Below are 17,338 nucleotides of genomic sequence, written 5' to 3' on the forward strand. Positions count from 1 at the left end.
TGTTGAGTTCTAGTTTCAAAGTTCATTTGTATCGTGGGTCATAGATAGGATAATTGGCACCATCTAAGATTCCCCAAAATACACGGAGTCCCTGGGACTCAAGGCTTTGGGGGTTAGAATCAGGCAAGTCACTGGTAAACTTGCATGAATTGGTCACATTAAGTAGAGTGATACATATCTCTAAATCCTAGCAGTTTATTCACGTGCTAACAGTAATGAGAGCAACAGTGTCTGCGTTATTTGCTGCTAATAGATTGCTGACAAGCATTGTGGGAGTATTTGGGGCTTTGAAAGACTTTATTCTCTATCTAAATGGCCATCAATTTTAAATTATTGCAGTGAAACCTCCCTTCCATGCGAGAGAAAACGGCACTTAGAATAGCAGAGCCTTCTGAGCAAAACGTCCAGCTACTCTTTGTTATTCTCCCATACCATACATCTCAACTGTAGCCTCCCCTCTGCCCACTCCTCTCAGCCCCAATTCTACCTCCCCTCTGCTCCAGATCCACTCCTCCTGTTTCCTTTCAGAAAAGAGGAGACTTCCCAGGGATATCAACTGAATATGGCATGACAAGGCACAAACCCTATATCTAGGCTGGATGAGGTGACCCAATAGGAGGAAAAGGATCCCAAGAGCAGGCAAAAGAGTCAGAGACACCCTCACTCCCACCGTTAGGGATCCCACAAAAACCGCAAGCTGAACAACCACAGTGTATGTGCAGAAGACCTATTGAAGACCCTGCAGGCTCCATGACTGCCGCTTCAGTCTCTGTGAGCCCCTATGAGCTCTGCTTAGTTGATTCTGTGGGCTATGTTCTCCTGGTGTCCATGACCCTCTGGCTCTTACAATCCTTCCTCACCCTCTTCTGTGGGGTTGCTCAAGATCTGCCAAATATTTGTCTGTGGGTGTCTGCATCTGTTCCCATCAGTTACTGGAGGAAGCCTCTCTGATAACTATTGGAGTAAGCATTCATCTATGAGTATAGCAGACTATCATTAGGAATCATTTTCATTGATTTTTTTCAAGTCATGTTTGGTTAGGTCTCTGGGCCATCCAGCTTCCAGTTCCTGGCTATCCAGGCAGTGTTAGTCATGAGTTCCCTCTTGTCATGTGAGCCTCAAGTTAGACCAGTCACTCCCACAGTTCTGAGTGACCATTACCTCAGCACATCTTGCAGGCAGGACAGGTTGTAGATTGAAGGTTTTGTTGCTGGGTTGGTGTCTCAGTCCCACCACTGGAAGTGTTGCCTGGTTACAGAAGATGCCTGTTCAGGTTCTGTATCCTCCGTTGCTAGGAGTCCTCACTAGGATCAACCTCATAGGCTCAGGAAGTTTTCACTGTACTAGGTTTCCACATCACACACACACACACACACACACACACACACACACACACACACACACAGCCTTAATTACAGCTGTCTCTCACATACACACTCCCTTGGTAATCTCCGTATATCTCTCTCCGACTTCATCCTTCCTGTTCCCACCCACCCCAGTCCACCCACAAAATCTACTCTATCTTCCCTTCCCTGGGGACCCACGCCACTCCCCTCCCCTCCCCCAACCCCCACTCGGCCTTCCTTGTTACTTAACCTGTCTGAGTCTATGGATTGCAGAATGATTATCCTTTGCTTAACAGCTAATATCTACTTATATGTAAGTACATATCAATCTGGATCTGGGATGCCTCACTCAGAATGATTTTTTTTCTAGTTTCATCCATTTGCTTGCAGATTTTCTAATGTCATTGATTTTAACAGCTGAGTAATACTCCAACTGTGTTACTGTACCACATTTTTTATCCATTCTTCAGTTTAGGGACATCAAGGTTATTTGCAGTTTCTGGGTATCATGAATAAAACTATTGTGAGTGTAGTTGTGCAAGTGTCCTTGTGGTATGGTGGAGGTTCCTTTGTAGGTGGATCTTAGGGTAGAGAGAGGAATAGCTACAGTGATTTTAATACACATTTGCACTCCCGCCAGCAATGGAAGAGGATTCCCCTTAACACTACATCCTCTCCAATATGAGTTGTAACTTGTGCTATTGATCTTGGCCATTCTTACAGGTGTCAAATGGAATCTCAGAATCATTTTGATTTGCATTTCTCTGATGGCTAAGGACGTTGAAAATCTCCTTAAAGTGTTTCTCAGTCATTTGAGATTCTTCTGTTGAGAAATCTCTGTTTAGAACTGTACCCCATTTTTAAATTGGATTATTTGGGGGTTTGATGTCTAGTTTTTAGAGTTCTTTATATATTTTAGAAATTAGCTCTCTGACAGACATAGGGATGGCAAATAACTTTTCCCATTCCGCAGGGTACCATTTTGGTGTTTTGTTCTTTACCTTACAGAAGCTCCTCCATTTCATGAGATCCCATTTTCAATGGCTGATCTCAGAGTCTCCATTATTGGTGTGTTGTTCAGGAAGTTGTCTCCTCTGCCAATACATTCAAAGCTATTTCCTACTTTCTCTTCTATCAGGTTTAGTGTATCTGGCTTTAGTAGAGGTCTTTGATCCACTTGGACTTGGGTTTTGTGGAGGGTGATAAATATGGATCTATTTGCATTCTTCTACATGCGGACATCCAGTTATGCCAGCACCATTTGTTGAAGATGCTGTCTTTTTTAACCATTGTTTGTTGACAATGCTTTTTTTATTGCCATTGTGTATTTCTGGCTTCTTTATCAAAACTCAAGTATAGGTGTGTGGATTTACATCTGGGTCTTCAATTCTATTCCACTCATTCTCCTGCCTGTTTTTATGTCAACACCATGTAGATTTTATTACGTTAGCTCTGTGCTACAGTTTGAAATCCGGGATACTGGTACCTCTGGAAGTTCTTTTAGTGTTCAGGATTGTTTTTGCTATCCCGCATGTTTTGTTTTTCCATATGAGATTGTGGATTGTTCTTTCAAGTCTATGAATAATTGTCTTGGAATTTTGTTGGGGATTGTAGTTGTATCAAATCTATAGATTACTCCTGGCAGGATTGTCATTTTTACTATGTTCAAAGCATTAGTCTTGAAAACATAAATGTATTCGTGGGCACTTCAGGTATCTGAAGGAGGGGAAAAATAGAAACAAAGCAATCTCCCAGGACACCTTGCAAAGTTCTTTGTGGGTTTTCCTGATAGTGTAGCCGAGTCCTAGCCACACCTGTTGTACAACTAAGCCGGTTCCTGGAGAATTTTCCTTCCTGTCTCATAGTTAAAAATAAAGCCTAGGACTCAGGAAGTAGTTCAGCTGTCAGAGTGCTTGCCTGGCATGCATGAAGCCCTGGGTTCAAGCCCAGCCTCCAGATAAGTAAAATAAGCAAATCCAGACATCTGCCTATAAATCGCTTTTGAAACTGCATCTTAAACATCTTTTGGAGGACAGTGCCCCAGAAGTGTCTCTGTTTGCTAGTGAGGAGGAGGGAGAAGTCACAAAGCCATGCAAACACAGGAGATCCAGAGCACGGGGAGGGGAGAGGGCAGAGTGGGGGAGGAAGATTGCTCAGACAAGAGCAGGATTGTCCAGAACCCCTCCCTGGGGCGAATGTGCCATTGACAGACTCAAAACTGCCAGCTCTTTTGTCATACACTTCGTTTTTGCTGGAAACCCCAGGAGTTAGTTGTGGGTGTGACCCCTATCACATTTTCCAAGATCCACGTGATCAGATACTGCTGGACTGAGGCACCTCACAGCTCGCGCACTCAAACTTTCCTAAGGACAGCACCTGGGCTCACACTGCTGTTTCTGCACAGAGTGGCTGTCCCCTTTCCTAAGGACACCACCTGGGCTCACACTGCTGTTTCTGCACAGAGTGGCTGTCCCCTTTCCTAAGGACACTACCTGGGCTCCCACTGCTGTTTCTGCACAGAGTGGCTGTCCCCTTTGCTAAGGACAGCACCTGGGCTCCCACTGCTGTTTCTGCACAGAGTGGCTGTCCCCTTTCGGGCTCTGTCAGTTAGCACCCATCTGCGCTGTGTACACACGCGGAAGACCTTCCAGGATTTAATGAAGAGATTCTTTTTAAGTATTGATAGCCAAGAGAAAATTATACCATGTTTGATCTGTGTAAAAGAATCCAAGTCCGAGATCTTTGAATGGAACTTAGAATAAAAATGTAATTGGGTTACATCCCTGAAGTCTGATATATCTTTAAACAAGACAGCAATGAAACTTTATTAAAGCTTCAAATGAATTATTTCATGGCTTTTTTTTTTTTAGTTCATTTTCTTCCCCTTTCTCTTTCATGTCTGTGTTCCTGACATTGTGGCTTGTATTTTACCTGTCTTTTTCAGGGTGTTTTAATTATTTACTGCTTAACGAGTAGCACAGAGAGGAAGCCCTGCCTGGTTCAGGGGTGCTGCTGCCTCTGTAGCAGGGCTTTCTGTTTGAAGGCTTTGCAAGGGGCCTTGGCTGGCTGCACCAAGCCTGCAGCCATCTCTGAGGCAGGTAACTGCCCTGGGCCTGTGTTTCCTCTGCCGCTGAGAAGCACTGCTCCAAACTGCGTCTGCAGAGAGGTGTGCCTTCCAAGGACCAGAGGAGAGCAAATGCTTTCTAATTAGAGTCTTCAGTAGCAGTCAACGGGTTGAGGAACGCTCTTCCATATCAAAGAAAGGAAAAGAGAAAAGAGCGGGTGGGGGTGAGGAGTAGAGAGGAGGGAAGGGGAAAGGGAAGAGGAAAACAGACAATAGACAAATAAATTAAAACACAGACAACCTTGTAGCAAAAGTCACTGAGTCTGTGAAGTATGGGTATCAGCATGGGGTTGACACCATCTTTTCCACAAGATCTGCAACTAAACTGAGCTGAGCTGGGGTAGGGTTTCAGAGGGCGAGCTCTGTAGGCTTTGTGAAAGGGTCATTGGGTCCTGATGCTGGAGCTCAAACCTGAAACCAAGGCCTGTCTTCCCTCTTCTGCACCATCAGCAGCCATCCCTGCCATCAACAGCAAGCAAGACAGTCACTAAGGCTCTAGACCAAGGTGTGGACACATAGATGCTAATCCTCGGGGTCAAATGAGGAGACAGGAAGGGGAGGTTCAAGCCCAGCCTCCAGATAAGTAAAAAAGCAAATCCAGACATCTGCCTATAAATTGCTTTTGAAACTGCATCTTAAACATCTTTTGGAGGACAGTGCCCCAGAAGTGTCTGTTTGCTAGTGAGGAGTCGGGGAAGTCACAAAGCCATGAAAACACAGAAGACCCCAGAGCATGGGGAGGGGAGAGGACGGAGTGGGGGAGGGAAGGGGGAGGGAGGGAGGGAAGGAGGGAGGGGGAGAGAGAGAGAGAGAGAGAGTGAGGGAGGGAGGGCAGGAAAGAAGGGAGGGAAGAGGGGAGGAAAAACCTGTCATGAGAATTATTTACTAGTGTGCCTGGCAAGTAAGTGGCCAACTATGTGGTTTATCTCCTTCACACTCACCTAAATCAAACGTTTTCAGTCTGTTCATTGATTTTCTCTTTGCAATATCCCAAATAGCATGTTCATTACCCACCCAACGAAGATGTGGAGAACAGCTTGCTCTCTTGCTCCTCACTGCCCGCCTCTGCCTGCTCCCCTCACTCACATGCTGGCAGAGTCTGGCAGATAGTCTCCTACGTCTTTCTCTTTGCTCATAGAAATGTATTCAAAGCAGGCCGGATGCAGTTTATTTAAAACCATGAGCAGCGTGGATTTCAGGTAAGAGCAATGCCGCTAAAACAAATGGAAGGTCCCTCGTTAGTGCTAAAGTCTGTCTGGGACCTTGATCTGTAGGCTTGTGTGCCTAAGGACAGGTGTGAGTGTCCGAGCACGCAGCTCAGTGACCAGTACCACACTGGCCTTGTGTGCACAAAATACTGCCTTAAGTTTCTAGGGCTTTTCTGTTGTTATTGCTTGATATTTTAAGAAGACCTCAAAACTATAATAGGGATTTTCAAATAAGATAAAACCATGAACGTAAAGTAATGTTATCTAAAGAAAACTGGATGTTCCATACGTTTCTTCATGAGAAATACTGATTCCATGTGTACAAATTTTACAAATGTTTTACCTTTGTCTTAGAGATGGAGTCTCATGTAGCCCAGGGTAGCCCCCAATTCAATATGTAGCTAAGGATGACCTTGAATTCCTGATCCTCGTGCCTCCACCTTCCAAAAGCTGGATTACAGCTGTGTACCATCACACCCGGATTTGGTGGTGCTAGGACTTGAACCCAGTGTTTGATGTTTTCGGGGGGATTGTTTTAATTTTGAGACAATCTGATATCTTCAGTTTATGCTCTCTCTCTCTCTCTTTCTCTCTCTCTCTCTCTCTCTCTCTCTCTCTCTTTCTCTCTCTCTCTCTCTCTCTCTGCTTTTCAAGACAGGGTTTTTCTGCGTAACAATCCTTGGTGTCCTGGAACTTGCTCTGTAGACAAGGCTGGCCTCAAACTCGCAGAGATCCACCTGTCTCTGCCTCCTGAGTGTTGCTATTAAAGGTGTGCACCACCACTGCTTGGCTTACTTATGCATTTTTTAAGAGCAAAGAAAATGTATTAGTCAGACTTATTACAGCTGTGACACATACTGAAGAGACAATTTAAAGGGTAATGGCTTGTCTTGGGTCGTGGTTTCAGAAGTTTCTTGGCTTTGGGCTGGAAGTGAGATAGGACCTCATGTTAGAGAGAGCTGCAAGGAGCTGAGCAGCTCACTGCATGGAAGCCAGGAAGCAGAGAGGAAAACAATAGAATCAATGGCAAGATGAGTCTTTCCAGGACCCTGGGGCCTCTTCCTCCAATCAGACACAACTTCCAAATACTATCATAGTTTGGATCTGCCAAGGGATCAATCCTTTGATTAGGACAAATCCCAAAGGGTCTCTTTTCCCAAAGCCAGCAGCTTATAAGCACACCTTTGGGGTGGGGCACTCCGTAGCTATCCCCAAACTCAGACAGCAACTGTTGGCATTTGGCAATGGCATGTGTGCACTGAGCACACCTGGACTACCTAAATATCAAAACGGCAACTGTTAACAACAAACACCTCTTTAGGGGCTGTGAAGGTCAAGGCAGGCTTTACCCTGATCCGATGTGATCATCATCATCATAATAAAGGCCTTGTGAATTTCCCTCTGACTCCAACACACACACACCCACACATACACACAGAGAGAAACAGATTTACACATACAGCACAGAGAGGCACAAATACACACAGAGGCGCACATACACACACCGAGAGACATACATACATGCATACAGAGACATACATGCACACACAGAGAGACACACGTACACACAGAGAGAGACACAAGTATACACACACAGAGATGTACATACACACAGAAAGAGACACACGTACACACACAGAGAGAAACACATACACATACATAAACATACACAGACACAAACACACATGCACAGTCACACACACAAGCCCACCTGAAATCTGTTGAAAAGAAACAGCTCGCTAAGTTTCCTCCCTGCATCTCACAGTGGCTCCTTGAAAGGGCACACTTCCTGTCCTGTTGTTAGGGTTGTTATTGTTACTGAGTGTGGAAGCAAACCTTTGTCAATGGCCTTCCATTTTGCCATGGCATACACTGGAGATGAACGATGGAATTCTGTCTTTCCCATCGGCAGGATGGTGAGCCTCAGCTAAACCAGCATGTGTAGCGCCATCAGAATCATCATAATTGAATGTAAATATGGAAAGATGATGTAAATTGCTTTTGCAGTTAAGCCAAAATGGAAAGCAATGTCTTTTTTTTTTGTCAGGGCGGTAGCATTTTTCTTGTTTTGTTACTGCTCATTAATGCTTCTAGCACATTCTGTGTCTACATTGTATAGGACAGTAACGTATGCCAAAGATGGACCAGTGTTTCCAGACTGAAATACAACACAATATACATAAAGCTTTATTGTTCCTTAGGTTGTTGTTTTAAACTAAAGTGGGATATTTCCCTAAAGTCTTCAACAAATGCACACAATTTAGAACTAAATACGCTAACAATATATGCCCAAGTCGCTGAGGAAATGGGTCTCATGGACCTGTCCAATTATTTTTGTGCAATTGTTTTTGCAGTGTTGTTTTTACTGGCAAATGTACAAGTTGATAGAAAAAAAATAGTTACTCTCAGACGTGCTGATGTATGGATCTAAAGCAGGACAGGCCTCTGCATCTGAGGGCTGTGACATTTCAAATTACTTGAACAATACCAGCAGCCATCTTTGGACATAATTAACACATTGCCTAATTAATGTCAGGCTAGCATGAGTAACACTTTATTAAACGTTATTGTATTCATACTTGCCTCACCCCCCTGTCTTTCCGACTCCAAGTGTCTGCCGTTTTCCTGAAGTGGAACAACTTCTTTTTCTTTCTTTCTTTTTTCTTCGTTCTTTCCCTTGTTTCCCTCCCCCTTCAAGTAATCAATGCAGTGCTGAATGAGTTCATTTTAATGCATTCAATCATGCCTCTAATGTTCGTAGCTTACGGGCGCAAGCATCAGTAATGCAGGAATGTTATATGGCTTTAGTTTGGGCCATTTCATAAAATATTCATGGAATCAAAAATGTGCATCAAAATAGCGGCTGGGAGAATTACATTTATGTTCCTGCCTTTATGGCAGCTTCACATTTAAACCCATTTGTGTTAATATCTAGTCAATCTTCCTACTTTAAAAAAAACCTAAAATGGGGGAGATCATATACATTTCCCTTTACTTAATATTTGTTCTAGACATCTGCTGTGAGACAACAAATATCTATAAACTTCCAGAGATGGTGTGCAGAGAGGGAAAGCCACAATTTGGGTAATATCCAAATATATAAAATTGTATTTTCTCCACATTGTGTTTGTCTTAACATCCTACCAAGCATTTTGCAGTTTACAGCAGCGTTGTTTGGCTTTTGTTTGTGTTTTTAAATAAGTGTGTGGATCTCTTGTTTGTGTGAGTCTTAGATACAATGAGTGTGATTGTTTTGGGAGCATGCTTTGCTTGAGGTGAAAAACTATAAATGCATGCCAAAGTCTTTATTGCTTATGTAGATGTCGTATAATTGTTAAAAGCAAAATGAAATAAAATCGAGGTTTGGGCCACCTTCTGTCTCTATCTAGATATTGCTGTCTCACACGGCTGTTCACAAGGCTCTCCTAAGATGTGATTTGCAGTCTACTTTGTGGTTTGGGAATAAACGGACACCGGCAGTGTCTAGGATGGCTGCCTTTCATCCCTCCAGTGACAGTTCGGCCGTTTTCTCCTCTGACTGACGTGAAGGAGTGTGGCCCTTCGCTGCATGACGTAGAGCCATGGCCTGCAGGCACACAGCTCAGCCGTGCTCTCACTGACTGCTACCCTGATGCTACAGGGCTGAAGATTTGCTGATGATCCTGCTGCCCATGTGATCAAAACTCCCCTCCCTCAGGAGACTTTAACAGATAGGAGCTTTCTACTAAGTCTTATTTTGTGATACCCTATTCTCCCTCCCTCTGTTCCTGTTCCTCCGTGGAAAATAATGCCCACACTTGACCACCTCAGACTCTTGCATCACCCACTCATCCTTACTGTTCTAAGACTGATGGCGGGGTCTAGAAAGATCTCTCCATGTCCCGATATGCTAAATTTTATTTGGAACGGAAGGGTGAGTTATATATGAACACTTCAAGGAAGTTATAAAGAATGTTATCAGCCAGATTTGAAAATTTAGCTGTATGGGTTTCAAAGAGATATCTTCCACTTGGTCCCCAATTAATGGCGCCATTGGGGAAGCTTTGGGGCAGTGTAGGTTTGTTGGAGGAAGTACATCACTGAAGAGTTGCTCCAGCCACCATGCCTGGCCCTGGCTGCCTCCACTCCACCATAATGGACTCTTGCCCTCTGAAACTATAATCCCAGATGAACTCTTTCTGATCTAAATTGCTGAGCTCATGGCTTTTACCACAGCAAAGAAAAGGAACTAAGGCACTGTTCGCGGTCTTCTTTGGTGTTTGCACTTAGCTTGGTCAAAAGGAGTTTTGTTTATGGCCTTTGCCAAACTTTAGTAACATTATGTAAGTTTTCAGATAAAAGCAGTAGGTGTTATATTTCAATAGATACCTATTCGACTGGCCATCAGAACACTTAGTCATAACATTAAATAATTGCTTAGGTCTTTGTTGCTATTGGAGATAGATTGGACAGAAATAATACCGTTGTTGATCTTGCTTCAAGGGAGTAACTACATTTAAGTTACTAAATTCTTATCATGCCATACGCTTACCTTTTAATATTTTAAGTCAAGTATATACCGTATTATAAAGAGTGCTTTCAAGTTCTGGCCAGCCTTTAGCCATTGTGTGCTTGTGGTCCTTTGAACCAAATCTTTACTGCCTTATTTGCTTCCATTAAGAAATGTAAGGACTGAAACCTTCCCTGGGAGGACTGGAAGGCTCTCCTCCTAGGCAAACCCTTCTGCTGGAAGCAGCGCTGATCAGAACCCCAAGAGCACACCTCAGCAGCGCCAACGCAGTGACAGGTGGGACTGAAGCCATCACTGGTTGGCTGAAGTCACAACATGTGGGACTTCCAAAGACTTCAAAGTGTCCCTAAGGAATCCCCACATGGTTGAGGAGAAAACAGAGATTTTGAATGGCACTGATTATAATTCTGGGTTTTCAGGAAGAGGTGATGGATTGTCACTTCCTTTTTTGGTACCTGTTGCAGGGACGGTCTGGCTTGAGTGAACACATTAGGGGTCTAGAAGAGACCAGGGAGCATTAACTCAATCATTGTGTTATTCATGGAGATGTCGGCGGCAGTTTCAAGGGAGACAACTTCGGTTTCTGACAGTTTGTGACGCCATAGCTGATGTGGTAGAACTGGTTATACAGGGCTTTGGTGACCAGGAATTCAACCTCTAACCATAAAAAAGTTTTAAATGTGGTTTAGAGACTTCAGTCATTTACTCTTTATGAGCCTCCATTTCCTCATCAGTGAAAACTTGGAGATTACATTTCTTTGCCAGTTGGGGGATATTTGAAGGATAATATGTAAGGGAGAAAGTCTTTGTTATCAATGCCTTACTCCACCAGGAAAGGCCACTTCCTGGTTCTTTTATCCAAGTGTCTTAGACCCTTTTCCATGGAGGTCACAACCCCAGCCTTCTGAGACCTGACTCCTAGACAGTCTTGAACTAGGCAGTCCCCTGATGCTAACCCCAAAGCTCTAGAAAACCCTAAATTCACACAAAAATGATTCTTTCTAATTACCCCAAGATGGTCTTTCATAGTGACCAGTACCCCAAAGCCTCCCAGGCGTTATTCCTCCTTACACATGTGAGTTGTCCAGAAACCTAACAACTCTCAAAAGTCAGGAGCAAGGAGAGGAGAGTGGCTCACAGGGAAGGCAGAGACAGGACCTCAGCCCATTCTGACCATTTCCATCCTCGGGTTATTTCATTCATTGTAAAGCCTATGAAATGAAGTGTTCTTTGGCAACACAGTTTGCAGCTGTGTGCTCTCCTTTCTCCAAGGCTTTATGATAGGTTTCCAAACAGCTCTTCAGGATTCCTTGCCCACTGGTTTGCTCCCCACCCAGCACACAAGGTAAGGACTCTTTCTGGCTGACTTTACTGTATTCTGCTGCCACTTAATCGCTAGGGAATCTCCACTTGTTTCACCTGTCTTTGGAAATGTCACTCTCATTTTTGATGTATTTTTTGAGACCCTGTCTTGCCATGATGCCTAAGATAGTCTCCTATTATAATTCGATTCTCAGACAGCAGTTTCCCGAGTGCCGGGGTTATCCAAGTTTGTGCTGGGGTTATCCAGGTGTGTGCCAACACTCCTAGTTTGTCTGTGTATTGGCTGAGTCTGAATATCAAAGTCAGTATAACAAATGTTGGCAGCTCATATAATCAGTCAAGGCAGCACCATTCCTGCCTGTACCTGATGGAGGAAGATCATTGGTCAATAAACAAACTACCTTGGCCCATTTGTAGGCCATCCCTTAGGTGGGTGGAGTAGACAGAATAGAATGCTGGGAAGAAGGGAAGTGAGGTCAGAGATGCGAGACGCCATGCTCCCCTCTCCCGGGCAGATGCGATGAAGCTCCAACCCAGGATGGACGTAGGCTAAAATCTTCCCGGTAAGTGCACCTTGGGGTGCTACACACATAAATAGAAATGGGAAGTCAAGATGTAAGAATTAGCCAGTAGGAAGCTAGAGCAGATGGGCCAGGCAGTGTTTAAATGAATGCAATTTGTGTGTTGTTATTTGGGGCATAAGCTAGCTGGCGGCTGGGAGCCCGGCAGCAGGAACGCAGCCCGCAGCTCCTTCAACATGTACCATGCAGTGAAGTAACTTGAGGAAATGTAGTGTTCCTAGTAGGAACCGTGAGAGTTAATTTAAACTGTCATGGTAGTATTGTTAGAAAGACTAATTCTTATATTGTGCAGGATAAGCTGTATTAAAGTATAACTATAGTGACTATGTTGCAACTGATTGTTAGTTATTGTAGAAATGCTATTACTATGCCCACTGTTAACACTTCTATGTTTATTTTACACACTAACTCCATAATACACTAAATGTGCTTTAATTAATTCTGAATAGCTTCACTACATGCCTGTTTGACAGAATAGTAAACTAAGACATGGAGTTTGGTAGTAATTAGCCTAACCAAACAAACAAACAAAAAAGGAGTAAAGCCAAATTATGAACCTTTGCTTCTTTTCGCTGCTGCAGTTGAAATGCCTGGGTGGGTTGGCCTAGCTTAGAGCAGTGCTGTGTGTCACCTGATGCTGCCACAGCTGCTTGTGCTGCTGGCATGCAGGAGTGTGCCTGAAGGGAATTATCATCTAAAGTACATCTGCAGTGTGGCCTGCAGACCGCTCTTCCAAAAACAGACTTTCTCAGATTTTAAGGAATGAAATGGTTTAAGGCTAATTTAGATTCTGAGATTTGAGAAGAGACATTCTGGAGTGACTGGTAGGATAGCATCCGGGACATCATCCAGATCTAGGGAGAAGACGGAGGTGACTCCTTCAGTCTCTGGGAAGCAGGCTTAAAAGCCACTGTGTCGTCTGAAGTGTGTAACTGGTGTACGCCTCTCACGATGCCTAAATGCTCCCTAAGAGTGAGTCAGACATCACCTCCAGAAAGCAATAATGGTGCCAAGCATAGGCTCTGGAGAAAGCCTTCACAGTTCTACATCCTCTAGACACCCAATGTTGAGCTGAGCCTCTCCTCTCCTTTCTGTAAAATGGAGCCATGCGAATTCCACGGCATCACACTGCAGTTAAACGGAGGATGCACGCAGTGCCTGAGACACTAGTCAACTTAGTGAGGCCGTAACACTGATGGATCTTCATGCTGTCTCAGGACTTGCAAAATGGCTGTCATTTCTACCAGCCGAGGTCACCCCCCTTGGAGATGTCTCACCAGAGTTCAGTGCTGAGATCTGAGGCCCCATGAGATCCTTTTCCACTTCAAGTCCTTTGACCGCATCTCTTCCTACCCTTTATGAGCAATGTCGACACATGTATCCCCTGTGTCTCCCCTTTTATGAGTAATTCGAGCACACATGCAAAATTTTGCAAACACGTTTCTGGCCTGTGCTTTCTATTTATGAATGGCTCTTATTCTGCAGGTGAGCTGCTGGAAGCTGCCCAGCATTATGAAGCCTTCTATGAATTGACGCAGGGCCGGATATGGAAGGATGCGACAGGCCACTATCTCAACTTGCTCGCCTGTGAAAGTCTCGTGAGGACCTACAGATTACTCTCAGACAGAATGTTGGAAAACAAAGAATACAAACAGGCCATCAAAATTCTAATGAAAGCTTCTGAAATAGCTAAAGAAGGTGGGTGGAAGAGAGTGCTCTCACACTGATTTCTTTAATGGACAGACACTGGTTCTCCCAAGAGAGGAGTAAAAATTGTCAAGTGTTAGGGTAATTATTTCCTATGAAATGCAAAGACAAATGCCATCAATACGCTTTCAGATTTTGCTGTAAGGCAGAAGGAGAGCCCTTAATGCTGACAATGAGATATCCATTAGTTTCTTGAAAGCTTTATTTCCAAAATTACAATTCACTGGGGGTACTGTTGTAAAACAAGGAATTCACAAAGAGGAGACAAGGTCATCTGTAAATGTGTGTGCATGGGGGGCGGTGGGGGGTGGTCGGGGTGGGGTGGGTGTGTATAGGTTGTGTAATTTTTTTTCAATCTGAGAAACCTTTTATTGTTTATAAATTCCCTATAGTCAGATCCTTGGGAAACTGCGGTAAATATTTAGTTAGCAGTAACAAGGAAATAACACTATAATGTCTTTAGACCTTTGCCCCTCTCAAACCTCAGCCTTTGGATTAGTGCTATCAACATCACCAGGAGGCATGCTATAAAAGTCACACTCTGCCCCACCCCAGACTGGCAGCATCAGCGTCTGCAGGCTGCCAGGATGCCCACGTGATTCTCATTCACACTCTAAGCAGTAAGAATACTTTTAGGAAAATTGCTCACACCCTTAATGTTTTATAGCATCTTTATTTGTATAAGCATAATGAAAATGAAGCATTTTCTTATAAACTTTTAATTCATAACATGCAGAGAAAAATAGCCCTTTCATTACTACATCACCACACAGTAATTTTCTAATAGACTAGTTTTTCCATGAAGGAGAAAAAGAAGCTACAGTCTTGAACTAAAGTTTATTGACTCATGGACATATTTAATGAATTCATTTGTTAAGCAGCTTATTTGGGGTAAAACAGGACTGGTATTGTGGTATGATTTTAATTTATTTTAGAGGAAAAGTAAACATTTGAGTTCATTTGTTCTTCTGTTATTTTATTTAAATAACCTTAGTTGAAATATTTAAATAAAATTCTTATCACTGAAAGATAAATTCCATCAGATTAACTGCTTCTGCATAAATGATGCTCTATATCATCTCTAGAGGGAGTAAAGGGGACACAAATCCTGAGCACTTGGATCAATGTCAACAGCAAATTTTGATCACACAGAAAGTTGCACAAGAATCACAAGAAAAAAAAGAACCCATTGATTGGCCAGTAGCCAGGCAGGAAGTATAGGCAGGGCAACCAGACAAGGAGAATTCTGGGGAGAGTCCAACGCAGAGGAAGCAAGCTGAGAACACCTTAGTGAGAAAAGGTACCAAGTCACGTGACTAAACATAGATAAGAATTATGTGTTAATTTAAGGTGTAAGAGCTAGTTAATATTAAATCGGAGCTAATAGGCCAAGCAATTTATAATTACTATAAACCTCTGTGTGTTTATTTGTGACTGAATGGCTGTGGGACTGGGCAGGACAGAAACTTTTGCCTACATTATATCATAGTTTTCTATAGCCAGTGAAATATCTTGAAAACAAAGCAGGTACTGTCCCAGGCATTTGCTGTCTGTCTGCCTTGGCATCTTACATCCTCATCAGCAGTAACTTCATGGGTAGAGAGACTGAACACAGCAAGGACGATTGCTAACTCCTGAAACCCAGAACCTAGGATTCAGATACCTAAATACACTGCAGAGACACGCCAGCAGGGATTTGTCAACATCTGTGTTTCCAGAATTTGGATGAGTGTGAAAACCAGTGACATCTAAAGGCAGAAAGCAAAACAAAACAAAACAAAAAAAACCAACCAAACAAAAACCCCAGTATTCTTATTTTAAAGAGAACTTTTAATGATTTTTTCTAATACATATTCGTACATGACGTTTCCATAGTCAGGTGAACAAGCTGTGCATGCATCCGCAGTATGCCACGCCCCATACTGGACCACACATTACACCTTCACACTCTTGCCTTTGGGAAGAATTGGGTTATTGCGAAACAAATATATCCCAGAAATTAAGAATGAGAAAGTGTGAGTAGAGAAGGAAAGCATCTTTCCATCCCAGAGCAGGCTCTGCTGGTCATTCTCGCATTGGCCTGTACCAGGAATGCTGAACTCAACATAACCAGACTGACATCCTTAACTTGTTAATCACATGTTCTGTTGGAGACGGAGAGGATTGGCAGGGGTGTGTAACCAGGTAAGCTGTTACGTGTTGCTGGTTGTTTCATGTAAGCTGTCACAGGCATGCTGGACAATGGGAGGTCTACACAGTCTATGACATGTGCAAAGTATGTAGTAGGCTGTGTGTCTGTGTGTATAGAGAGAACTCCTTATAATTATAATGCTAAAATGCCTTAACCTGTCATTTGAGATCCAGATAAGTTTTACCTAAATCTCTCTCAATCTCTCTCTCTCTCTCTCTCTCTCTCTCTCTCTCTCTCTCTCTCTCTCTCTCTCTCTCTCTCACACACACACACACACACACACACACACACACACAGCCTTTTTTAAATGAAGGTTAGTCTCAAACATCATTGGTATATGTACAAGATTTTTTTAAGATATGTTTATTTATTGTATATGAGCGTTCTATCTGCATTACAACTTTATGTGAGAAGATCCCATTATAAGTGGTTGTGAGCCACCATGCGGTTGCTGGGATTTAAACTCAGGACCTCTGGAAGAGCAGCCAGTGCACTCAACCACGGAGTCATCTCTCCAGCCATGTGTGTAAGCTTTTAAAAGAGTGACCATTGTATTGACTGACGATGGTTTGGGTCTGTGTGGTGACTCTGTCCCCAAATACCATGGTGACTTCTCTACCTCCCCACTTCAGGAGATGACAGGAGCATGGAAGGAGAAGCTGCTCTCTACCTGGGCTCAGCCCACTTGGCTGCTGGAGAATATGAAACTGCTCTCACGGTAAGTCACAGTGAACATCATTTTATAACATGATGCTATAATAAGTCACAGTGAACGTCATTTTATAACATGACGCTATCATAAGGTCAGAAGAGATGGCTTGGGTCTGACATCAGAGCACCTATTTATCGAGATCTAAACTGAATATTAGTCTCTTAGAAGGATGTAAAAGTGGGATCTATTGGTCTTCAAAGGTGAGTTATGGTCGACTACTATGAAACGCTGTAAGGTATGGGAGATCCCATGCACTGAGTAGTATGACCCTCTACTCTGCTCCGTCCAGAGCAAGGGAAAGTGGTTTCAGATGAAAGAAGATGGAGCAGTGAAGGCGCAGTGATTTTATGAGGTGAATTGGGATAATTCATTTTGAGCATATGTGCCTGTTAAACAGGAGTGATATTTGCACTCATCTGGGTCTGGGGGTGCGTCAGCAAGAGGCTGATAGTCCCAATCTTCAACACAGCTTACTCCATGACAGACTTAGTGTTTGCATAGTTCATCCCTGGCCTGCTCTGTTTGAATGGGACACAGACAGGAAGAGCCGTGCTTTCTTTATTATAATTAAGTCTTCCTCGTGCTATCTGCAATACTTACCAAACATAGCTTTTTAACCATTTACATCCCATGCAC

General features: G+C 43.4%; 1 protein-coding gene across 1 annotated transcript in view; it reads left to right on the forward strand.

Moving 5' to 3' along the window:
• Ttc29 (tetratricopeptide repeat domain 29) overlaps positions 1-17,338 on the forward strand; it is a 179,715-nt gene that overhangs the window by 62,152 nt on the left and 100,225 nt on the right. The window contains exons 6-7 of the mRNA XM_075977998.1: positions 13,578-13,790; positions 16,623-16,708. Coding sequence (XP_075834113.1) covers positions 13,578-13,790; positions 16,623-16,708 — 299 coding nt within the window. The remainder of the gene's footprint in view (positions 1-13,577; positions 13,791-16,622; positions 16,709-17,338) is intronic.

This window comes from Microtus pennsylvanicus, chromosome 6, assembly GCF_037038515.1.
Source record: "Microtus pennsylvanicus isolate mMicPen1 chromosome 6, mMicPen1.hap1, whole genome shotgun sequence".
Taxonomy (NCBI): Eukaryota; Metazoa; Chordata; class Mammalia; order Rodentia; family Cricetidae; genus Microtus; species Microtus pennsylvanicus.